This window comes from Lycium barbarum, chromosome 3, assembly GCF_019175385.1.
Source record: "Lycium barbarum isolate Lr01 chromosome 3, ASM1917538v2, whole genome shotgun sequence".
NCBI lineage: Eukaryota > Viridiplantae > Streptophyta > Magnoliopsida > Solanales > Solanaceae > Lycium > Lycium barbarum.
This window is the reverse complement of record NC_083339.1, coordinates 2212353-2237961: the sequence shown is the minus strand read 5'-3', so window position 1 is coordinate 2237961 and position 25609 is coordinate 2212353. Positions and strand designations below refer to the sequence as shown.

Sequence of the window (25609 nt, the reverse complement as noted above, 5' to 3'; positions counted from 1 at the left end):
TATTGGAGATGTCTAGATGATCATTTTGTATGTTGGAATGTTCAACCGACAAAGTGAAAACAAGTTGAGGTGCCTACACCCAAAGTTAGATGGCATACTTGCCGGCTAAGACCAAGTTGAAGGACCTGTTTATGTGTTATGCCTATAAATGAATCACTCTTTCTTCAAACTTAAACATGCATATAAAAAAATGCTACATAAAATAAACGGAAAAGGCTCAAATATGCCATCGAACTATCGAAAATGGCTAATTTATTCCACTCGTCAATAGTTTGGCCCATTTATGCCATCAAACTATTGAAAATGACTCATTTATTTCACTCATCAATAGTTTTGCTCATTTATGCCATCGCTCGTTACCAAAATAATTCATCCATGTCATTTTTCATTAAAGTCGGTTTTACAACCAGATATGACACGTGGCCTCTATCTAGATTATGGTTGTGGGTGAATAGGGTGTATGGGTCGCATTTTTTTTATTAATTTGAGACTTAAAATTGGGCTGGTTTAACTAAACAATCGCAAACCTCTAATTAGAGGCTACGTGTCATATCTGGTAATATAAAACCAGAATTAATGAAAATGACATGAATGAGTCATTTTGGTAACGGAAGACGGCATAAATGAGTCAAACTATTGATGAATGAAATAAATAAACCATTTTTAGTAGTTCGACGACATATTTGAGTTTTTTCCGTAAAATAAAAACAAAATAGTTACAAATGGAGTTATTAAACAGAGATAAATATAGAACTCTTTTAAAACCCCCCAAGGTATATTAAAAACCTCCTCCACTCTTTCTTTCACGGTTCTCTTGGCGCCTTGAACTTAGCATATTGACAGTCAGTTAGTTATATCACACTTATCAGATCTCAGTGTTTGTGTAGGACTTGTACTTTGTCTCTGTTTTTTCACAAAGGGTATGAAATCCTATTGAAAAGATGGTGTACACACTATCTGGAGTTCGTTTTCCTACTGTTCCATCGGTTTATAAATCACCTGGATTCTCCAATAATGGTAGTGGTGATCGAAGGAATGCTAATGTTTCTGTCTTCTTGAAGAAACACTCTCTTTCACGTATGCTCTCAGTCTCTCTCACTGTGTGTGTGTGTGTGTGTGTTTGTTGGAATCCTGATATGGTTTTCTTTGGTTTGTGTAATTGGGGGTTCTTTAAAGTTAGTATTATGCATACCCTTTTGAGTATAGTCTTTGAGAAAGCAAAAATGATGAATCTTTTGTGTGTTCTTGAAAAAACACTAGTCTACTCTCTATCTCTATGTGTGTGTGTGTGTTTTTGGAAGGGTCAATTCTTTTTTTGGTTTGTGTAAATGGGGATTCTTTAAAGTCAGTATTAGTATAGTCTTTGAGAAAGCAAAATTATGAATTTTCAGGCAGAAACTTGATTGACATGGCTAAAGGTAGTGACTTTTTGTCCTGAAATTAGTCAAGTTTTTTTTTTTCTTTGGGTTGTGCAACTGGAATTTTGATATGGGTCAAGGTTATTTCTTTGGTTTGTGTAATTGGGGGTTCTTAAAAGTTTGTAGTATACATACCCTTTTGAGTAATTGGGGATCCTTTAGAAGTTAGTGTTATACCCTTTTGACTATATTCTTTGAGAGAGCGAAATTATGATTTTTTGATGGAGAAACTTGATTGACATTGCTAAAGGTAGAAACTTTTTGAAGTCCTGATACAGGTCAAGGTTTTATTTTTGGTTTGTGTAATTTGGGATTTTTTGAAGTTAGTACATTATACATACCCTTTTGAGTATATTCTTTGAGAAAGCAAAAAATATGAATTTTCATGGAGAAACTTGATTGACATTGCTAAAGGTAGTAACTTTTGAAGTTTGGTCAGCTGTAATTGAGATTGGCTTGAGTTTAATGGGACCTTCTATGTTGGTGAGATCTTTATTGCTCCAAGGTTCTTTCTTTGGTTTGTGTAATTGGTGATTCTGTAAAGTTTGTATTATACCCTTTTGAGTATTTTCTGTGAGAAAGCAAAAATTATGAGTTTTCACTGGAGAGAGTTGATTGACATTACTAAAGGTAGTAACTTTATGAAGTCCTGATATGGGTCAAGGTTCTTTCTTTGGTTTGTCTAATTGGGGATTCTTTAAAGTTACTATTCTATACCCTTTTGAGTATTTTCCTTGAGGAAGCAAAATTATGACTTTTTCATGGAGAAACTTGATTGACAGTTTTGAGAAAGCAAAAATTGTGAGTTTCCATGGAGGAACTTGATTGATATTACTAAAGGTAGCAACTTTTTTGAAGTCCAGATATGGGGGTCACGGTTCTTTCTTTGGTTTGTGTAATTGGGGATTCTTTGAAGTTAGTATTATAACCTTTTGAGTATATTCTTTGAGAAAGCAAAAATTGTGAGTTTTCATGGAGAAACTTGATTGACTTTACTAAAGGTAGCAACTTTTTTGGGATTTTGATATTGGTCAAGGTTCTTTCTTTGGTTGTTGTAATTTGATTCTGGTGTGGGTCAAGTTCTTTCTTTGAATCCTTGAAGTTTTTATTATGATTAAGTATAATCTTTGAGGCACCCAAGGTTGTGGCCTAGTGGTCAATGAAGTGGGTTGAGCACCACGAGGTTTCAGGCTCAATTCCCAACAGAGACAAAACACTAGGTGATTTCTTCCATCCGTCCTTAGCCTTGGTGGACAGAGTTACTTGGTACCTGTTGTTGGTGGGAGGTGGCAGGTATCCGTGGAATTAGTCGAGGTGCGCGCAAGCTAGCCCGGACACCACCACAACAACAACAACATACCCAGTGAAATCCCACAATGTGGGTCTGGGGAGGGTAAAGTGTACGCAGACCATACCCCTATCTCGGAAGATAGGGAGGCTGTTTTCGAAAGACCCTCGGCTCAAGAGAAATCACAACGAGAAAGGTTAGATAAGCACAAGCAGTTCAAAGCAAAATGCAAATGAAACTAAAGAAAGCGAATAAGTCAAAATAGAGCAGTCTGAAAAAAGGGAGCAGTAGCTACCACAGATAAATAAGATAATCGAAATACAAGAAACCACATATAGTAGCAAGAAACAAAGGACAATAGACTATAGATCGAAACAGCGACTACCTACTAGCCTTCTACCTTAATCTAAGTCCTCCACAACCTCCTATCTAAGGTCATGTCCTCGGTAAGCTGAACCTGCGTCATGTCCTGTCTCAACACCTCTTCCCAATACTTTTTGGCCTACCCTTACCTCTTTTGAAACCATTCATAGCTAACCTCTCACACCTCCGCACTGGGGCATCTGTGCCTTTCTTCCTCACATGCCCAAACCATCTCAGCCTCGCTTCCCTCATCTTGTCCTCCACTGATGCTACTCCAACCTTATCTCGGATATCTTCATTCCTAATCTTATCTCGCCTGGAGTGCCCACACATCCATCGCAACATTCTCATTTCCGCAACTTTCATCTTTTGGACGTGAGAGCTCTTAACTGCTTAACACTCTGCCCCGTATAACAAGGTCGGTCTCACAACCACTTTGTAGAAACTGCCTTAAGTTTTGATGGCACCTTCTTATCACACAGCACTCCTGAAGCAAGCTACCATTTCATACACCCTGCGCCAATACGATGTGAGACATCATCGTCAATATCCCCATTTTCTTGTATAATAGACCCGAGATATTTGAAACCTTTTTTCTTTGGGATGGCCTGGGTACCAAGCCTCACTTTCACACCAGACTCATGTGTCACGTCACTGAACTTGCACTCCATGTACTCTGTCTTGGTCCTACTCAACTTGAACTCTTTAGACTCCAGAGTTTGTCTCCAAACCTCCAGCTTAGCGTTCACTCCGCTGTGTGTCTCGTCGATCAAGACTATGTCATCCGCAAATAACATACACCATGGCACCTCACTTTGAATTCGCCGCGTCAGACAATCAATCATTAGAGCAAATAAAAATGGGCTAAGAGTTGATCCCTGGTGCAACCCCATCTCCACTGGGAAGTGCACTGAGTCTCCTCCCACTGTCCTTACCCTGATCTTGGCTCCCTCATACATGTTCTTGATCGCCCTAATGTACACTACAGGTACACCTCTGGCCTCCAAGCATCTCCATAAAACCTCTCTTGGCACTTTGTCGTAAGCCTTTTCTAGGTCGATGAAAACCATGTGCAGGTCCTTCTTCCTCTCCCTATACTGCTCCACCAGTCTCCTCACAAGATAGATGGCTTCTGTAGTCTAGCGCCCCGACATGAATCCAAACTGGTTCTCTGAAATGGACACGCCTCTTCTCACCCTCATCTCCACCACCCTTTCCCATACCTTCATAGTGTGACTTAGTAGCTTGATCCCTCTATAGTTGTTGCAACTTTGAATATCACTTTTGTTCTTATACAAAGAGACCATCATACTCCACCTCCATTCCTCAGGCATCTTCGTCGTCTTAAAAATAACATCAAACAATCCAGTCAACCACTCCAAACCTGCCCTGCCCGCACTCTTCCAAAACTCCCCAGGGATCTTGTCAGGACCGGTAGCTCTTCCCCTGTGCATCCTGCGAACAACACCCTTAACCTCCTCCACCTTTATACTCCTACAATACCCAAAGTCGCGACGCCTCTCAGAGTACTCCAAATCTCCCAACACAATGTCTCTATCACTTTCCTCGTTCAAGAGTTTATGGAAATATGACTGCCATCTCCGTCTAATGAGAGCTTCCTCTACAAATACTTTGCCATCCTCATCCTTGACGCACTTTACTCGATCCAGGTCCCGTCCCTTTTTGTCCCTCACTTTGGCTAGCCTGAACAACTTCTTATCCCCGCCTTTGTCCTCTAGTTCTGCATATAGACGTTTGAAAGCTGCCGTTTTTGCCGTCGAAATTGCCAACTTCGCTTCCTTTCTCGCAATCTTATACCTTTCCCTATTTGTCCGCTTCTCCTCCTCATCTTTGCTGTCTACCAACCTCACGTACGCCACTTTCTTTGCTTCCACCTTTCCCTGGACTTCTCCATTCCACCACCAGCCCCCTCGTCGCCTACCACGGAGACCTCTCGAGACTCCCAGGACATCTCTAGCTGTTTCCCTAATGCAGCTCGCCGTCTTATCCCACATACTGCTCGCGTCCCCCCTACTCTCCCAAGCCCCCATAGCCATCAACTTTTCCCCCATCTCTTGGGCACTCGACAAAGTCAGACTCCCCCACCTGATCCTTGGCAGGTCATCCGCGACCCTCTTCCGCTTCTTCCTCGTAATTCCCAAATCCATCACCAAAAGCTTATGTTAGGTCGTAAGGTTCTCACTCGGAATGACCTTGCAGTCTTTACAAAGACCTTATCCTCTTTTCTAAGGAGCAAAAAGTCTATGTGCGTTCTCATCAAAAAAGTCTATCTGCGTCGCAGCCGTCGAACTATGAAAGGTTACCAAGTGCTGCTTTCTCTTCGGGAAACGCAAGTTGGCTACTACCAATCCAAAGGCTTTAGCGAAATCCAGAAGTGAGACTCCTCCTCCATTTCTAACTCCGAAGCTGAAACCTCTATGCTCATCATCATAACCCCCCGAGGTTGAGCCGATGTGTCCATTGAAATCTCCTCCTATGAATAACTTCTCGGTGGGCGGTATACCTCCCACCACTTCATCTAAATCCTCCCAAAAGTGCCTCTTCTCCTCCTCGACCAAGCCCGCTTGTGGCGCATAAGCACTAATAATGTTCAAGGTAAACCCTTCCACAACTAACTTAACCGCCATCATCAGGTCATTGACCCTCCTAACCTCTACGGCCTGGTCCCTTAGCTCACTATCTATTAAAATGCCTACCCTATTCCTATACATTGACTTACCCGAGAACCATAACTTATACCCGTCCACATCCTTAGCTTTAGATCCTACCCATTTGGTCTCTTGGACGCAAGCTATATTAATCTTCCTCTCCTTAAGAATCTGAACTAGCTCTATGGACTTCCTCGTCAAAGTCCCAATGTTCCAAGACCCTACTCTCAACCTAGACGCTCCCTGACCCCACTTACCCCCTCTAACCCTAGCCCCCGTCCCCGACCGAGAACATGACCCTAGTCTACCATCACTCAATATAGCGACTAAGGGAAATAAAAGCGAATCAAAGATTTATCTAAAATAAACAAGAATCAATACTAAAGCACAGTTATCAAGAGACTATATGCAAGTCAGGTTACTATGACAAGAAAGATAGCACTATAAGCTAAAGGAATAAAAGCAAGAATTTAAAGTCAAGAGTCAAGAATGTGTAGCAGGCAAGATTTAACAAGGTGAAAAGACACATGAATTAATATGAGTCACCAGAGGTACTAACTCCAAGTGAAAACAATTTTAAAATAGAAAAAACCTATTCGCCGCCGAAGTTACTGTTCACCGCCTGAGTACTTTTCACTGCCGGAACCACTGGCGGAGGTTTCCAGGTGCAGAAACGAGAAGACAAGAGGCAAAAAAACAAAGAAAAGAAAGGAAAAGAGAAGGAGAGAAAAAGGAGGAGGCCTGGCCGGAAAAGTACCCTGTACCCGCCGGGGGGGTGGTTCGCTGCCAGGAAGGAGGGGGGTGGGGTGGGGTGGGGAGTTGTTAACTTACCGTTGAGAGAAGGGGGGGGGGGGGAGAGAGAGAGAGAGGATACAAGTTTTAAACAGTTATTTAAAAAAAAAAAAAAAGGTATAGTCTTTGAGAAAGCAAAAATGATGAATCTTTTCATGGAGAAACTAGATTGACATTACTGAGGGTACCAACTTTTTAAAGCCCTGGTATGAGTTAAGGTTTTTCTTTGGTCTGTGTAATTGGGATTTTGGTGTGTGTTAAGGTTCTTTCTTTGGTTTGTGTAATTGGGGATCCTCTAAAGTTAGTGTTATACCCTTTTAAGAAGGCAAAAATATGAATTTTCGTGAAGAAACTTGATTGCCAATACTAAAGGTGGTAACTTTTAAGTCCTGATATGGTAAAAGTTCTTTCTTTGGAGTTAGTGATATAGTTGCCATAGTTTACTGTGGGGTATATTCTTTGAGAAAGCAAAATTGTGAAGTTTCACGGAGAAACTTGATTGACTTAGCTTTTGAAGGTGGTAACCTTTTGAAGTGTGATGAGCTGTAATTAATTTGGCTTGGGTTTAAAGGACCCTCTATATGGTGCTTTGTGGTGAGATCTTTACTATTCCAAAATATGAGCTGTAAGAATCAGTGCTAGGATCTTCTTTTTCTTTTTCAGTGATCAGTTGTTTTTGCTTTACGTGATCTTTTGATTGAGTGGTGAACGTTGAGGTTTTCATGGAGAAACTAGATTGACATTACTAAAGTTAGCAACTTTTTTGGTTTGTGTAATTGGGAATTCTGTTAAGTTTGTAGCATAGCCTTTTGAGTATATTCCTTGAGAAAGCAAATTATGAATCTGCAGGGACAAACTTGATTGACATTACTAAAGGTATCAGCTTTTTGAGCTCCTGATATTGGTCAAGGTTTTTTCTTTATTTGTGTTATTGGGATTCTGATATGGGTCATGGTTCTTTCTTTGGTTCGTGTAACTGGGGACCCTTTGAAGTTTGTATTTATACCCTTTTGAGTATATCCTTTGATAGAGTAACATTATGTTTTTTTTTTCATGGAGAAACTTGATTGGCATTGCTAAAGTTAGTAACTTTTTGAATTTTAGTCAGCTATAGTTGAGTTCGGCTTGGGTTTAAAGTGACCTTTCTATATGGTGCTTTCTGGTGAGATTTTCATTGCTCAAAGTATAGTTTTGCTGTAAGAATTAGTGTTAGGATTTTCATTCTTTTTTTTTTTTTAGCAACTGATCAATTTTTATTTTTTTTGGTTTGCTTTACGTGATGTGTTGTGAGTGGTGAAGGTTGACCTTTTTGTCTGAAGAAACGGGGGTTAAAATAGTTTGGTTAGTATTGATTCTTTCTTTTGTTTGTCTAGTTGGGTGTTCTTGAAGTCTATTTTAAACCCTTTAAGTATATTATGTAAGAAAACAAATTAATGAATATTAGTGACATTTTTAAAGGTAATAGTAAGTCTTTTTAAGTGTTGGTTTGGATTAAAAGGACCTCATGTATGATGCTTTCTGGGGATATCTTTATTGTGGAGATATAACTAATATGATATATGTATGTAGGGAAGATCTTGGCTGAAAAGTCTTCTTACGAGTCCGAATTCCGACCTTCTACAGTTGCAGCATCGTCGGGGAAAGTCCTTGTTCCTGGCAGCCCGAGTGATAGCTCCTCATCCTCAACAGACCAATTGGAATTCACTGAGGCAGTTCCAGAAAATTCCCCAGTATGTTACATTAGTCTCCACCGCATGAAAAAAGTTTTTTTTTTTTGGAGTGTGGGGGGGGGGGGGGGGGAGGGTAGGGGTGGAGGTGGCAGATTTTCTTGCGGAAACACTTCTAAATAAATCTCTTCCTGAGTCTGCTTAAATGAAATTGTTATTGCATTTTGTTTCAATGACAACTGAATTTAGTGATTAATTTTGTCACTTTGCTTCATAATTGTTCTATTACATTTCGTGCTTTAGGCATCAACTGATGTAGATAGTTCGACAATGGAACACATTGAGTCAGCAAGTGGAAGTGTTGAAGAGCTGGATTTTGCTTCATCACTACAACTACAAGAAGGTGGTAAACTGAAGGACTCCAAAACATTAGATACTTCTGAAGTGACAATCATCGATGAATCTGATAGGATCAGAAAGAGGGGCATTCCTCCACCTGGCCCTGGTCAGAAAATTTACAAAATAGACCCTCTTTTGAAAAAGCATCGTGACCACCTTGATTACAGGTAAAAATGTTTTTGTTCGTTGAGTAATTTACCTATTATAGAGGCAGAATTCATCTGTAGGCTATTGTACTTTTTGCCTCTGATAGTCATCTGGTTGATGATGTTTAGGATATTTATATTTGGACTTCAATATGCTACTGCCACCAGTCCATACATTGCCATCTAGAGTCTAAGGTCTTTCTTTTTTATGTTGTCCACTTTTAGGTTTTCACAGTACAAGAAAATGAGGGAGGCAATTGACAAGTATGAGGGTGGTTTGGAAGCTTTTTCTCGTGGTTATGAGAAAATGGGTTTCACTCATAGGTAATAACTGCTTTATATCTTATTTAATTTTCTTTCTCAAGGTATTAGAGACTGGCCTTGTGGAAAACCTTGTCAGATGTTTCATGCCATATTGTGATTCTTGGATGCCAACTTGGTACTTGTTTGACCCACTCTCATACCTATACAGTGTGCAATAGCTGCAGCAAAAAAGTAAGAGAAATAGATTATGTTTTGTATTTAACGACATGTATATAGCAGCGGTTAATTCGTGACATTCTCAGCCTTTGTAAAAATAGGTTCACGTAGTTCAAGCATTCTTTAACATTTCATCTGTTTTTGAAAGTTTTTCTGGAGTATTTATTACTTCCCTGCTGTGTTAATTACTCGAGTATGAAATGGATGCTATCCCACAAAGGCCTTACCGTGACTAAATTCAAAAGAAGGCATGGTATATATTGGAATTTGAAATATTTGTCTCAGATAGGGGTGGGCTGAATTTGGGCGGGTCGAAATGGACTAACTTAATAAATTGTGGGGGGGGGGGGGGGGGGGTCAATGGCACGTCTAAAAGTTACTTGGGCTAAAAAGCGGATCATAACCCAACCCACCCAATTCTTACTAAGTTTTAATTTATTTTTTTTAATAGTTTCTAAAGTACCTAATATTTTTTTCCCTTTGTTATAGCTATATACTCCCTCTGTTTCAATTTGTTTGAACCTATTTCCTTTTTAGTCCGTGCCAAAATGAATGACCTCTTTCCTAATTTGAAAACAAATTCACTTTATGAATGATTTACAGCCACACAAATTTTCAAGGCTTATTTTGAACCACAAGTTTCAAAAGTCTTCTCTCTTTCTTAAATGTCGTGCCCAGTCAAATGGGTTCATATAAATTGAAATGGAGGGAGTATAAAATAGTATCAAATAAAAATTGTCTCTTTGAAAATATTCTGACAAGGTTTCGCATGGGTCAATTGGGGTACATATTAGCCCCATTTTTAGATGGGCAGAAATGGGTTGGGCTAAAATGGATGAGATGATTGACCCGCCCAAACTTGGATGTGTTCGGACGGTTATGTTTTTATGGGCTAATTTTGCGACCCCTAGTCTCGGACAGCAGGAGTGAATCCTGGAAAGTGACCTTCCAAAGCTAATGTTACACCTAAATGTTGGAAGAGAATCTATATACCTCATTGATATAGTTTTTCCCTTTATTGTAAAATTCTTTACTTTTTTTCTTTTACTTGGAGTATATGTATGTGGTATATGCTTCTCCTTTCCCTTTGTAAGTTTGCTCTCCTTAGAGGGGCTGAAGCAGTACCTCTCGCTGATTGCGTATGAACTTTGTTTCCAGTGCCACAGGTATCACTTATCGTGAGTGGGCTCCTGGTGCCAAGGTCAGTGTTTACTTTCTTGTTTTGTTTAGATTCTCTATGATAAAAAGGAGTACAATTCCAGTATAGGTACCTATAACAACAAGCCATGTGGTTTGTCTTTTGGTTAGTGTCATTCTATCAGAATAAATGTGGTTTCTGGATTTTTTTTTTTTTTTTTTTTTTTTATGACATGGGAACCCGCAGCCGCTACCCTTCGGGTGCGCACAGGGTAAACCCAGCTCCAGCTCCTGTGTAATAGCTCACAAACCTGACAGGAGAGTTAACCCGCACTAGGCAAGCCCCGTGCGACGAGCTCGACCCAGAAGGCAAATCCCCTGCTGTCGTAGGTAGGGGTTTTGAACCTGAGACCTCCATTATGAAAGCCCCATGCTCAACCAACTGAGCCACCCTTGCGGGTTGTTGTTTCTGGATTCTTATTAAGTCAGATGTGTTCAGTGTGTTAATTTTTCATCATGGAGCTTTCTAAAAGATAGGAGAATCCCTTCGGCAACACATAATTGTTTGATATATGGCAGAACATTTTTCTACCAAAGCTGCACATTCTGCCGTTTTGTGTAAACTGATTACTAGAAAAATAAGGTTTAGGTGCAGTATATGATGAAATGATGAATAATGTGAAATAACGTGGAAAATCATCGGTATTCTCTACTTTTGTGCCCGTCAGTTATACCAACTTCTGCATGTTGTTTATGATATGATAATATAGGTTTGTTGAAAGTCTGATTGCATGTATATCCTCTTCTTTCCTTTGCAGTCAGCTGCCCTCATTGGAGATTTCAACAATTGGAACCCAAATGCCGACGTTATGGCTCGGGTATGTCCCTCATAGTACATACCCAAGTGGTTCTGTTGCCATTTCTGAACAGGAAATTTTTATTAAGTGCCTTGTGTTCTTTTTGTTCGATTGTCTTTTGCTATTCATTTCACAGTTTGTATCAAATTTCTCATATTCTTAAAACTAATTCATGGTCTATAAGCAGAATGAATTTGGTGTCTGGGAGATATTTTTGCCAAATAATGCGGATGGCTCTCCTGCAATTCCTCATGGGTCCAGAGTGAAGGTATGACTCATAGGTGTTGTAAGAAAAAAAATTAATCTGCCGATACTACTGTTTTCTACCTTTTCGGGTAAAATACTTAAATGTTCAAGAATTCTTTTTTTGTTATATAACTAAACCTGATAGCATCCCCTTCAATAAGGAACAAAATACATATTCATCAATGAATAAGCTTTCAAAAGTTGTTACCATGACGCAATTTCTTAATTATTAAATTCAAGACTAGTAACAAAAAATATCTTCCAGGTTAACTTAAAGAAAAATACTGAATCTATTTGGTTCTTTGATTAAGGAATTTGTAACCAAGAGACGTATAACTTTGGAAATTTTATCAACTGAACATTTATTACAATCAGAGTATTTAATTGTAGTTCATCATTTCTATAATGTAGTATATTGTAGGTTTCATAATATAATTATAGTTTATAGTCTATGTCTGATAATGGATGTTATATGCCCACTATTTGCTAATATTTGTTCTTAATATACTGAAAATGTAGATACGTATGGACACTCCATCAGGTGTTAAGGATTCCATTCCTGCTTGGATCAATTTCTCTGTACAGCCTCCTGGTGAAATTCCATACAATGGAATATACTATGATCCACCCGAAGAGGTTGCACTCTTTTCTCTCTATTGTTTCTAATAGGCAATATGTGGTCTTGTATTTTATTCTGCATATTAAAGAATGTGGTGAAAATATATTTAAATAAATTAAAGTTTTTCCTTTTTTTTCCTTACGAGGGTGCTTGTTTTCCCTTGCTAGCTTCTGTATCCTCACAAATGCTTTTTTATTTCAGTTGTTTGTTTTCGTGTTTTTGATTCGTTTTATAATTTCCTTGTAGGAGAGGCATGTATTCCAACATCCACGGCCAAAGAAACCAAACTCACTGCGAATATATGAATCTCATATTGGAATGAGTAGTCCGGTGAGCATCCCTCCTCTTTCATGTAATTTATTATTTATGATCTGAGTTTTCTGTCATGATCACCGTATTTGGGATGCAGGAGCCTAAAATTAACTCATACGCGAATTTTAGAGATGAGGTTCTTCCTCGCATAAAAAAGCTTGGGTACAATGCGGTGCAAATTATGGCTATTCAAGAGCATTCTTATTATGCTAGTTTTGGGTATTTCTCCTTTTACTGTTTGCATTTGTTTCCCTGGTTACTCTGTAAGTGTTTTAAACTGACTATTTTAGTATTCCTAATGGAACTCGTTATCCTTCTTTGTCTCAGTTATCATGTCACAAATTTTTTTGCACCAAGCAGCCGTTTTGGGTCGCCTGACGACCTTAAGTCTTTGATTGATAAAGCTCATGAGCTAGGAATTGTAGTTCTCATGGACATTGTTCACAGGTATTAATTAATATTTTACTATTGCAACTGCGTTTAGTGAATCTATGGGTCGTTTTTTTTTTTTTTTTGGGGGGGGGGGGGGTCATTTGTTGACATAGTTTTCCTTGAGATGGGAGAAAGCCTTTTGGACTTCCATTGGCCAACACCAAGAATTAATATACAATGTCTATCCAGTTCATCCATTTCTTCCCAAATCACTTAGTGAAAATGATATAAAAAAAACTTAAGAGAAGTAAGAACCTTTAAAGCATAAAAAGGAGGTTAAAAAGTGAAAAACATTGTACCCTGTACAATATTTTTCACTTCTGGATTTTGTACTGAGCTTGTGTACTACTCCCTCTGCCCCAATTTATGTGACACTCTTCCCTTTTTAGTCAGTCCAAAAAAGAACGACACCTTTCTATAATTAGTAACAATTTACTTTAAAATGCCCATTTTACCCTTAATGAGATGATTTATAGCCGCACAAATATTTATGGCTTATTTTAAACTACAAGTTTTTAAAATCTTCCTTTTTTTAAACTCCGTCTCCGGTCAAACACCTTTCACATAAATTGGGCCGAGGGAGTACTGTACTTGTTCTATTTTGAGGTCTGTTTTCTGGGCTCTTGTGGTCATGTGCATAGCTTTTTCATATTAGGCTTTACTTCTTACTCCCTTAGATCCATCATTAAGCTTTCTCTCCCTAAGGTGCATTTCCTGTGATTTAATTCATAGATGAAAGAAATGGCACTTATTCTAGAATCTTGTCGTAGTAAGAGTTATCTTTTCTTTTTTCACCTGCACATATTTTCTATTGACATGCTTTACTTTGTCCTTAACTCACTGGAATTGTGCAACTTTTTGCAGCCATGCATCAAATAATACTTTAGATGGGCTGAACATGTTTGATGGAACAGATAGTTGTTATTTTCACTCTGGATCTCGTGGTTATCATTGGATGTGGGATTCCCGCCTCTTTAACTATGGAAACTGGGAGGTACTTTCTTCCTTTCAAACATGAGTCAAAAAGAACCTCGTGCCTCATGGGGTCCATGGTGTGACCAAAAGTATGTTTCTTGTTGTAGGTACTTAGGTATCTTCTCTCAAATGCGAGGTGGTGGTTGGATGAGTTCAAATTTGATGGATTTAGATTTGATGGGGTGACATCAATGATGTATACTCACCACGGATTATCGGTATAGTTTTTTCGACATAATCTTCATACTCAATTTTGGAGATATCAGTTTCCATTATCCTGCTTCATATGTTTTACCAAGGTGGTCTCGCTATTCTGCTAAACTGCTTACCTGATACATTTTAATTTCTATAGGTGGGATTCACTGGGAATTACAGTGAATACTTTGGATTGGCAACTGATGTGGATGCTGTGGTGTATTTGATGCTGGTCAACGATCTTATTCACGGGCTTTTCCCAGATGCAATTACCATTGGTGAAGATGTAAGTACTTCTTGTCACCTTGATCTTGTCCTTGACATCGTTGCTTTTGTAGAAACGTATAAAGCTCGGTCGGTTTTTTATATTCCTGGTTTTTGTCGCAAAAAAAATTGACCGAGTTCGGTCGGTTTTATTTAAAAAAAAAAAGAAAAAGAAATTAGGATCAAAACTGATCGAGTTGGTCGGTTTTTCAGTCAGTCCAAAGGTTGGTTGGCTTTTGTCGTGCTTTTAGTAGTGTTTTCTGGTAGTGACTGTTAGTTTGTAAGTCCATTCTGTTAGTTGGACCAAAGGTGCTTCACTTTAGCAAATTTACGGATTAAAGATGCTCAAGGTTATATTTAAAGGACAAAAATAGACCTACTCCCATAGATAAGGGACAATTTTGGATGAAAACTCGATTTTATAAGGTTTTATCCTTTTTGGTACTACTATATGCTTTTCAGAGGTTTTTCTTTATGAAAGAGTATTTATGCTTATTGCAAATTACGCAATGTGAAGAGAAAGGACATTTTACTGTATATGGGCTGCGGCTCTTGTGATCATCCTCTTGATGCTTCTATTTTTTTCCTACTAATTTCAGGTTAGTGGAATGCCTACGTTTTGTATTCCTGTTCAAGATGGGGGTGTTGGCTTTGACTATCGACTTCATATGGCAATTGCTGATAAATGGATTGAGTTGCTCAAGTATGCTGTTTCTAAATCTTCACATGAATTTATCCTTGAAATTTCATACTCCTTCTGTCCCAAGTTATGTGACACTCTTTCCTTTTTAGTCAGTCCAAAAAAAAAGTATGTTTAGTAACAATTTAACTTGAAAATACCTATTTTACCCTTAATGAGATGATTTATAGCCATTCAGATATTTCTGACTTATTTTAGATCACAATTTTCGGAAGTCTTCCTTTATTTTTAAAACTCCGTGCCCAGTCAAACTACTTAACATAAATTGGGACAGAGAGAGTCAGTATTTTGTGCTTGACTTCAATTAACTTCCAGTAGTTCATATTTTTTTCTGTGCGCAATTCGCTGATCTAGAAAGCTCTTTTTCCTAACACTATTTGTTACAGAAAAAGGGATGAGGATTGGCGAATGGGCGATATTGTTCATACACTGACAAATAGAAGATGGCGGGAAAAGTGTGTTTCATATGCTGAAAGTCATGATCAAGCTCTAGTCGGTGATAAAACTATAGCATTCTGGTTGATGGACAAGGTTATATACACTTTTTGTGTCTTTCTCAGCAATCACATTGAAACTTAGTATGCATTTGGACATAAAGGAAATGTGATTTTTTTTTTTTTTAAAAGTAGTATTTGTAAAAAAGTTGAAAAAGGTTATTTGGAAATCTGAATTGTGTTTGGACATGCATTTAACTTGAAAAAAGTTGATAATCTTGTGAGTGGAAAAAATTCACTAGAAAATTATCAGAACAACTTTTTAAAACTTGAAGCTATCTTCTTGATTTAAAAAAAAAAAAAAAACCTTGAAGCTCATCTTCAAAAAAAAAAAAGAACATTCAAAATCAGTCAAATGTATAACCAAAGTTGTTTTGGAAAAAAGTGAAGATTATATGACAAACGAGAGCTTAAGATTGCGCATGCCACTTGAAGGAGAATCTTAATTTTGAATTATTAACTCATCCATTAATTCTATTAGATGTTTTATGATTCTAATGTATCCATACATGAATCCACTACTTTCTCCATTTCAAAATTACTAACTTTTCATTTTTTTAGTAATAATAATGCGTGAGCATTAACATGTTTGATTTAGTTTACCAAGTTCTCATGTAATGCCTAACCCCACCTTCCCAACCCCACCAACTATCCTTTTCAGGATATGTATGATTTTATGGCTCTGGATAGACCGTCAACACCATTAATAGATCGTGGGATAGCATTGCACAAGATGATCAGGCTTATGACTATGGGATTAGGAGGCGAAGGGTACCTAAATTTCATGGGAAATGAATTCGGCCACCCTGGTAAGATTGCTAGCCTAATTTTCTCCTTGCCCATAATTCTTCTCTTGGCTGCTTTTGATCTTGTGCAATTTTCTTTGCCTGAATACATCGACAACTCTTAAACTTGTCAATAAATTTCATCTAGACAGCTCAAACTATGACATGTTCCAATTAAGCACATGAACACATGATAAAGTGTTTCTATTAGATACTTCCGGCTCAAATTTTGACAAACTTTTGTGTGTGTTCTTTAGCGCCTATTATGTAAATAAGTTAACCACATAAAATATGTTACCTACTTTAATTATATGCATCAGCCTCAATTGAAACAGGCTTGAGGTGTTTTGGCTTATTGACACTAATGCATATAAATAAGGAAGGTGGTAATGTGGTATATTTTAAGTGATTAATTTATCTATGTAATGGATGATTGAGAACACTCGCAAAAGGTTTTTTTTTTTTTTTTCAAAATTTGAGTTTTAAAGTGTCTAGGAACACTTTATCATGTGTTCAATCGGAACAGGCCGTTGTTCGAGTACCTAAATGAAATTTACTGACAATGTATTCAGTCATTTCCTTTCCTGCTATTCTTTATGGTATTGTAATACTTTCAATTGTTTTCCAGAGTGGATTGATTTCCCTAGGGCTGATCAACACCTCCCTAATGGCAAAATAGTTCCTGGGAACGGTTTCAGTTATGATAAATGCAGACGAAGATTTGATCTGGTTAGTCCTTGCACTTTTTCTTATCCGGGTTATATGATTTTCTATTGTAGCTTCTTGGTGCATTGATGTGGCACTGATGCAAATACTCCCGCCGTTCCCAAAACGAATGATGGGGAGTACGAGGGTCAAAAATATACTTGAACTATTTCGCGGCATTATACCATGTTCCTTTTTAGCTATTTTTCGGTCTTAATTTGTGAGTGGTTATCCTTGTGGGATATTCAGGGAGACGCATATTATTTAAGATACCATGGTTTGCAAGAATTTGACCGGGCTATGCAGCAGATTGAAGAGAGATATGAGGTAATGTGTTTATATTGTGCCTGCTTTCTCAGTTTCGTGCTTCTTGATTTCCCGTATTTCATTTTTGAGGAATTTCATTAAGGTCTTGAAAATCATAGTTCGAGATTTAGGTGCTAAGCATCTTCATGTAGTGTCTTGTACCATCTGTCTAAACCCAGTTTGCTGAAAATGCTTGGCTATAGGCAGTAATCATTTATCATCCTTTGAACAGCCAGACTAAACTGATAATACCATTTCTTGAACTGACTTTTAAAATGATAATGGCATTTCTGCAACTTCTAATAGAAACAATCGTGTCAAAGCGAACAAATGGAACAGTAAGTAATTTTTATGCCAATCTCTTGGCAGTCTTCTTTAGAAAACAAGCATGATAATAGTCTGATGTGCAGCTTTATTTGCTTCAGTGGTCATGTATATTACTACTGTATTCATTTGTAATTTGTTCATTTTTTTGATACTACTGTGTTTGATTGACAAATTCTTATCTATTCTTTCTGGCAGTTTATGACTTCAGAACACCAGTTCATATCACGAAAGGATGAAGGAGATAGGATGATTGTATTTGAAAGAGGAAACCTAGTTTTCGTCTTTAATTTTCACTGGACAAATAGTTATTCAGACTATCGCATAGGCTGCTTGAAGCCTGGAAAATACAAGGTATGCTGAGTTGAAACCTTTCTTCTTTCTCTAGTACATTTACTCAAATATTTCCTTTGAAATGGAGACCATCACTTTTGTACAAGTGATGCAACCGATTTATCTGACATTAGAATGAATACTCAGAAAATGTTCTTGTTGAAGTGTCCATGTCATTTAAAAGCTTAAGCTGTTAAAGTAGAGCATTTCTTTTTTAATTTTTAAAATATATTATATCTCAACACGCCTCCTTACATGCGGGCTTGATTCTTTTTTACAAGCCAAGCAAGTGGATTTTTTTATATAATGGATGGCAGTGAGACTCGAATTCAGGAACTCTGCCTGCTCTGATAGAAGTTGTTAGAGAGAGCACACCTTTAATTATTTAATAAGAATAGGGCATCCTGGTATCCTGCGAAACAGGTGTCTTTTTGAAGTCTACTATAGGTGAATCCTAAGAAAATAAAGATTTCAGAATGCTGCCTTAGTTTCTTCTGTCTCAGCCTTCTTGATGTGCTCTATGAATTCAACTAACTTTATTTCAACGTGATTTAACTCAAATGTTGCGCATTCCAGGTTGTCTTGGACTCGGATGATCCACTTTTTGGTGGCTTTGGGAGAATTGATCACAATGCCGAATATTTCACCTTTGTAAGTAAAATCTCCCTTCTTTATTAATCTCAGCATGTCTTTTAGTTTTGTTTCAGAAAGAAATTTCTAAAATCTATACAATCTTTATCTATACAGGAAGGGAGGTATGATGACCGTCCTCGTTCCATTATGGTGTATGCACCTAGTAGAACGGCAGTTGTCTACGCACTAGTAGACAAAGAAGAAGAGCAAGAAGAAGAAAAATTTGTTGAAGAATGAAGACTTGAGACCTCGTTGAAAGATTTGAATTCTACCCGTTCATCAACACTACTTCTTGATCTGGCAAGTGGAGTTTAACGTGACAAAGGTTTGCAGTTCTTTCCACTACTAGTAGAGCAATGATATACGCAGAGATGAAGTGCAGAACAAGCATATGTAAAATCGATGAATTTATGTCAAACTGCTGGACGGGCTTCAGCAGGTTTTGCTTAGTGACATATTGCATTTTGTAAATTATCATCTTAGCTGAGACAGTGGGAAGTAAGATCTGTTTATATGTACAGCCAACTAGATATCGACTATGTGACCTAAACTACAATAATATAAAATGGCAACAGAGCTGATCTAATGATGTTTTATTGGGCTCAAAACTGGCGACTAAAAGTGTTTTTTACCTTCCGAGTTTTGCTGCCATCTTGGTGGTTCCTGTGTTATTGTTGGGGACTTCAAATTCTGTACATATAATTGGTGAGGACAAAAACCCAAGTGCTTAAAATGAAGCCTCACCAAGCTCTAACAGCTATGTGCTCTAGCAGACTGTATCACTAAATAGGTACAAATTGCGACACTCATGACGGAGAGCGGGCCAATGAGGAGAAGAGGGGGGGGGGGGGTGTGGTCAAAGAGAAGGACTACGGTGAATCCCACATCAGAATGGGAGAGGAAAGTGAAGAATTATAAGGCAGATCACAAGTTCTCATGATAGTTAGTTTTTTGGCCTCAATGATGTCATAGCCCAAGGGACAGATTTGTAAGGTCTATTGGGTCAAAGCGGACAATACGTGCTCTAGGCTTGAGTTGTGATACATTTATAGGCATAAATTTTAACAACAAAAGTAAAAGGTTGGCTCTTTTGCACATTCGTTTTGGGATGTCGTTAGACCAAACAACTTTCCTGTCTTAATGTTGGAAAAGATGAAAATATGATAAACGCTACTATTAGATGCAGTTGCATCCTCGTCGTCCAGTTGCCATTTTCACATTACCCAAGTCGTTCAAGAGATAAGATCCAGCCTTAATAATGGGTGTTTTAGTTTGAAAATAGTTGTTACAAATCAACATGCACAACTTACAAGTAACAGAAATAAGCAAAGCCTTCATGATTTCACCTACACAAACCTAAATAATACAATGCACCTTTGTAAGGTGCTCTCAATGCAAAAGATGAAAAAAGTGAAACAAACCAAAAGAAGTTATATAGAGTCCAAAACCAAATCAAGAGTGCACTTGCTCAATCAAGTGCTAACATAACTAGCCCCCAACGTGCTTCCACTTGGCAACTGATGTAAAACGCTCGTAGGCGACGAGTTGGACATCGATGACCTTAAAGCCTCGGCGAGTGGTCCACCCATCGATGCCACATGGTTAGTTCCCCACGTGGATCGTTCAACATTACTGACTCGAGTACCAGCGTTATGGCTCTCTCCCGTTGAGAGCTTTAACGAGACATCGGACGAGGGGTTTCCGGGCATTGAAATAGAGAGGCTGGTGGCAGAAGCCATTGAACTAGCATTTTCACTTTCTTGAAGTTGTTGTCTAGGCCAATCATCAAAGAAATGGAAATGGCGAAGGATTTGGCCACTGGATTTACCATCCTTTGAAACATCATTTGGGGCTTCCATTGGACTCTTTTTCTCAATTATAAATTCTGAAGGCCTAGAAATATAAACCATGTTAGCTATAGTTTTACATAAAGCAACAAGAAAAAAAATAAAAATAGTTTTACACTATACAACAGTCTAATAAAGCTCACAACAAAAAATAACCCTTGTCTTTATTTTTTGTAATTTTAGTCGGTGTATGATCAAAGTATAACACTGTATGATCTGTGTATACATATATATTGATTATACACTTGTTATATACTAAGTATACACCGGCGATGGCTACAAACTGTTACGGCTAGACATGTGAAATCTTTTTTAGTTCGCTGGATAAGAACATTAATAGATTTAAGCTATAGGTATTGATAGTGCAAAGACTTTTTATACAATCAGTATAGTTTAACTTGGACAACAAATTAGGTAACCTTTTCACCCTATTACCATTTAATATTTATCATAGATATTTAGGTATAATTATCTTACACTTAACGTGATTGTGTAAATATTTTTTACTTGTCTGTACATAAAACTTACACATCATGAATGGGGTGGAGGTGGGGGTGGGGTTGGCTCTTTAAATATGCAGAGACAGAGAACAAGTGGATGGGGTGAGTCCTATTCAACATGCACAAAACAAAAAAGCAGCTATGTACTAAAGGCTAAAGCAAACTCAGAAGAAGAAAAAATCAAGAAGGTGGGATTTGGGGTCCAACCATGAAACTGAAAGTGGACCAAAACAATCTTAAATGAGATTCTTACAATCCAAGAAAATTTTCAGTCAGTGGACCCCACCATGAATGAATGAAGAATAAAAGAATGGAAAAAATGTGAAATGGAATTTGAAGTATAAGATAAAGATAAAGGCATTTGATCAAAGGTTTTAATTTAGATATTCTCCCTTTTGGGAGACAACTATCAATAAACTAGGGTTATGTGGAACTTCTCAATGTGAATTCAAATTTAATTGGGCTTCAATAAAAATACCATATATCGGATGGGAAACAAAAAAAAATGAAAATGAACCAAAACTATCTTAAATGAGACGCTAACAATCCAAGAAAATTTTCAGTAAGTTCCATGAGTCTAAATGAATATAGGAAATGTGATAATGGAATTTGAAGTAAATAAAGATCAAGGTTTGATCAAGGTTTCAATTTAGATATTCTTCCTTTTGGTAGACAAGTGTCAATTAACAAGAGTTACGGTAGAATTGTAAGTACTCTCCATTTTTAATCAAAGATTTCGAATTCAAACCCTAAACATAGAGTTGTATTTGTTAAACAGCAAACGGGAAACAAACATAAATAAAAGTAGACCTAAACAATCTTAATATTAGCTCCTCTAAAATCAGTAATGGACCCCTCCACGAGTGAATGAAAGAATATAGGGAAAATGTGATAATGGAATTTGATGTAGATAAGAAAGATAAAGCAATTTGATCAAGGTTTTAATTGTGATATTCTCCCTTTTGGGAGACAAGTATCAATCAACCATTATAACTATGAGATGTCTCTTTGGAGGTGGTTGGTGAAAAGGAGAGGATGGGGTAAGAAGAGAATAATACAAAGATAAACTAGTCCCTTCAGTTAAAAGTTAAAAGAATTCAATGTTGTGATAGCATATATAATTGAACTTCTTGTCACCTCTTTTGCTATAAACCAGTCATCTTTTGAAAAGTAATACTTGCCCTCTTGTTGCTCGGATTCTCTGGAGTTGCTACGATACTCGTGTTGGACTCTCTAAAATTGTACTATACTACTTTGTATTTTATAAGATTTAACACATACTTGCCGTGATTTTTTAAAAGTCCAAACAACATAGCTTGTCCTTTGGAAAAATGATTTGTTATAAGAAACTTTTTTTTCTTCATAAATTTTGAAATAAGAAATAAACCCAAACCCCAAAAATAAAATATTAACACGAGGATGCAAGAATCACAATTTATTCACAATATTCAACATGTTCAAAGGTTTAAATTAATTATATATATGGACAATGTAAAGATTCTTCTATATGTGTGTAATTGAACCTGTTATAGTTTAATTTATAAGATCATGTTTGTTGTAAGCGGTTACATGTTACGCTCTGATTCTCCAAAAATACTGCCACATCGATCGGTGTCAGATTCACAAAAAATACACTATTTTTGGATAATCCAACGTGCAACGATCAACATTTTTGAAGAGTTCGAACAACACGGCTTGTTGCGGCAAATAAACTAACTTGATGATATAAAATACTACTATATATTATCAATGCATATAACTTAAACCCAATATTCAAAAAATGCATTATACAATATTCAAAAATGCATTATACCTTTGATTGAGGTGAAGAATATCAATGGAAGCTGCTGCATGTCCAGATAGAGCAAATTGAGGAGTAACACTCCCATGGCCAGCCATGGCAGTGTCACCGCCGCCCATGCTGGTGGCATTGCCACCACGAGGGGCGGCGGTTGTGGTGATTTCCACAGGCTTTCTTGAACGGTTTTTGCCACGGTGGATGTGGCGTTCACAGTACTTATGGCCAGTCACTACATCTCTTGAACACCTCCATTTCTTCCCATCAGTTCTTCTGCACCTCCCTGGCTCTGGATCCATACTTGTTTTTCTCCAATAACCTGATTGTAAGACTTCATAATTTACACAGAAAAAAAGAAAAATTATTAGTAACTTCTTGGTCTTGGAACTCATGTGTCATTTAAAGTTCAAGAATGTGATGCAGAGGGGCAGCCAGGAATTCAACCACTTCCAGAAAATAGCTAATTTAATGGTACCACCAGAATTTGGCTCGTCGATAAGGTCTTTCTGATGGAAAATCCGTTGAAAATGTTATAAGACGAGCCAAATTTCATTGGAAATTAGCAATTTTCTAGTAGTGAACTTTATGGGTTCTGAATTTTAAAACCAGGACTTTAAGTAAATAACTATTTTGTAAATTTAATATATGTACATATTTTAATGAACTTTTTAACGCTAATATTCTGTTTGATCGAAAGCTATTGGATTAGGCCGAATCCGTATCTGGGCTTCTACCTCCGCCCCTGATGTGGTGTAAATATAGATGCAGAGGCGAATCTAGGACAAGTTTGGTGAGTTCAATTTTTTTTTTTTTTAATATATACGTTTAATAAGATCATATTCATAGTAAATCCACAACTACATACGCCCAAAAGCATTATTCTTGAAAATGACAAAAAATAATGATAATAACTAATAGCATAAAGGTCAGTTGAGGCCATTGACTTAGGCAACTAGTAGTATACATTGATTTAAAGGATGGTTGCTCTAGCTTTGACTGTATTGACTAAAGCTACATATAGATGATCAAGACCAAATTTTTAATTGTGTGTTTTGAAAACACTGTTTTCCATTTTTTCCCAAGCTTAAAAACCAAGAAAAGAGAAATCGCATCAAACCTCTACTAGAAGGAGAAATAAAAACATGCAGGGCACTGAAAAAGGTACTTGTTTTTTAATTTAGTTGTCTAAAAATATAGAGCAAAAACATATTTTTTAACAATGCATTACTCATTTTTCAAAACTTAGTAAATTCATAGACATACAGATCTTTCTCCTTACAGACTATATATAGCAGGAGTATGAGTTTAAGTTTTATACACAGTCAGTACAAATAATTTTTTACACCATCAGATTATTCAAAGGATATATACATGTAAGTCTCCTTAAACTACAAGAATTAAAAAATAAGATATGTTACCTTCTACTCTGCATTAATAATTAGAAGAGGGGAAAAAGATGAAAACTTACAAGCTTGTTGATAATGGTGATACTGTTGAAACTGTTGTTGAGGCAAATTATAATAAGGAGATGAATTGATGAGACTTTTCTTAACATGATGAAGAAGTTCATGAGGAACAGGAGCACCAGCTAACATATGTCTGTAAATCAAAGCCTGTAGTTCAAGTTCTTGCCATTGAGCTAAGCTGAAGTAACTACTTCCCATCCCTATAATCCAAAAGAAGAAACACAAAAAAAAGAAAAAAAAAATTATTATTAATATGATACTTAACAACAATAATCTCAAAACTTTAACAGATACAAGTCATGGCGAAGACAATAATCTCGCTAACGGTGTTCAAGATTAGTATATATATAAATAAGAAGTAATGTTTGACTTCGACGAAATTGAATGTTAAAGAAATCTACTAGATATATACAAAATGAAGTTTTGAACCATAGAGTTCAAATCTTGAATACGTCTTGACAGATAAAAAAGCTAAAAACTTTTAACAGACACGAGTCGTAGAGAAGCCAGTAATTACACTAAGGGTGTTCAAGATTTAATATATACTACAAATTAATATTCTGGACTCATAAAAAAAGCTCTAAACTTTTAGAGACATTTCGCTAAGAGTATTTAAGATTTAACATATACTTTTAAATTTCAAACTTAATAAGTTCAATGACATTCTGAAATCTATAAAGTACAAATCTTGGCCAATGGGCACTAAAAACAGAAAGAGAAGGTCATGAGTAATAGTATTCACTTACTGGGAAATTTGGTGGCAGTGAGTGTTGAATCTGAAGAAACAGTATTATATGCTGACAATTTGGTTGGTTCAGATACAAACAATGGAAGTGCACAAGAATCAGAAACACATTGTGTATTAGCAGAAAAAGAAGAGTCAAGATCAAGAACAAGTCTTGGTAACTTTGCAGAATTTTCTTCTTCTGACTCATTTTGCTCTTGATTTCTCCATTGCTTCAGATAATTAAAGTCCATTGTAGACACAGACTAGAAAAGAAGATACAGAGAAAAAAATGGGATTTTTTTTTGGTTGTTATTGGCTTGTTTTCTTGAAGTTTTTTTGGATGTTTAGAGTTTGGTTCTTGGTGAAAAAAGGAAGCTTTTGCAGCGAGTTCTGTGGACCATTTTATAATATCTTTTGCAAGAAGAGATAGGAAAAAAGCTGCAAAGTTACTGTCTTTTGGTTGAAGCCCACTCAAAGGACTTAAAACTAACTAGTTAAGTGATGAAAAATGGAAAGAAAAAGAAAAGAAATGAACTTTAGCTAAGCTCATCTAAGGGTGTTTGAGAAAAAGGTAGTGAGACAAGACAATTGAGAGAAAAGTGTACTCCCTATTACTCGTTCAGTCATAATTTGTTTGATACTTTTCATTTTTCCGAGAGCTTTATCGTAATATTTTATATATTTTTTAAATATTTTAAATTATTAATTATGGTGATTTATAATACTTTTTAC

At 37.0% G+C, this 25609-nt stretch overlaps 2 protein-coding genes across 3 annotated transcripts; one reads left to right on the top strand and one right to left on the bottom strand.

Moving 5' to 3' along the window:
• Positions 1 to 775: 775 nt before the first annotated feature.
• LOC132629897 (1,4-alpha-glucan-branching enzyme 1, chloroplastic/amyloplastic) lies at positions 776 to 19147 on the top strand. Of its 2 annotated transcripts, none has more exons than XM_060345305.1 (22): positions 776 to 1077; positions 8100 to 8260; positions 8501 to 8763; positions 8968 to 9066; positions 10381 to 10423; positions 11178 to 11237; positions 11404 to 11484; positions 11982 to 12098; positions 12328 to 12411; positions 12491 to 12612; positions 12721 to 12840; positions 13690 to 13819; positions 13908 to 14018; positions 14153 to 14281; positions 14859 to 14962; positions 15346 to 15490; positions 16115 to 16262; positions 16867 to 16967; positions 17193 to 17270; positions 17772 to 17927; positions 18483 to 18557; positions 18654 to 19147. In XM_060345305.1, exons 1-22 carry the CDS (start codon positions 942 to 944, stop codon positions 18774 to 18776), a joined length of 2586 nt encoding a protein of 861 aa, XP_060201288.1. In that variant the 5' UTR covers positions 776 to 941; the 3' UTR covers positions 18777 to 19147. The 2 variants fall into 2 exon arrangements, with proteins under 2 accessions (XP_060201288.1, XP_060201289.1); XM_060345306.1 differs by having other exon boundaries at positions 940 to 1077; positions 8105 to 8260.
• Positions 19148 to 19770: 623 nt separating this feature from the next.
• Positions 19771 to 25401, bottom strand: LOC132629896 (growth-regulating factor 3-like). Its single transcript, XM_060345304.1, has 4 exons — positions 24897 to 25401; positions 24153 to 24350; positions 22700 to 23015; positions 19771 to 20432 (listed from the first exon to the last, which is right to left on the bottom strand). Exons 1-4 carry the CDS (start codon positions 25126 to 25128, stop codon positions 20012 to 20014), a joined length of 1167 nt encoding a protein of 388 aa, XP_060201287.1. The 5' UTR covers positions 25129 to 25401; the 3' UTR covers positions 19771 to 20011.
• Between the last annotated feature and the right edge of the window lie 208 nt (positions 25402 to 25609).

What these genes read in the sequence shown, in the direction of transcription:
- LOC132629897 (XM_060345305.1), top strand. Translation starts at nt 942, where the DNA reads ATGGTGTACACACTATCTGGAGTTCGTTTTCCTACTGTTCCATCGGTT. An exon ending in AGATTGAAGAGAGATATGAG is followed by an intron (nt 17,271 to 17,771) that starts GTAATGTGTTTA and finishes TCTTTCTGGCAG; the next exon opens with TTTATGACTTCAGAACACCA. An exon ending in ATGCCGAATATTTCACCTTT is followed by an intron (nt 18,558 to 18,653) that starts GTAAGTAAAATC and finishes TTATCTATACAG; the next exon opens with GAAGGGAGGTATGATGACCG.
- LOC132629896 (XM_060345304.1), bottom strand. Translation starts at nt 25,128, where the DNA reads ATGGACTTTAATTATCTGAAGCAATGGAGAAATCAAGAGCAAAATGAG. An exon ending in TCACCATTATCAACAAGCTT is followed by an intron (nt 23,016 to 24,152) that starts GTAAGTTTTCAT and finishes TAAATTATGAAG; the next exon opens with TCTTACAATCAGGTTATTGG. An exon ending in ATTCTTCACCTCAATCAAAG is followed by an intron (nt 20,433 to 22,699) that starts GTATAATGCATT and finishes TTATATTTCTAG; the next exon opens with GCCTTCAGAATTTATAATTG.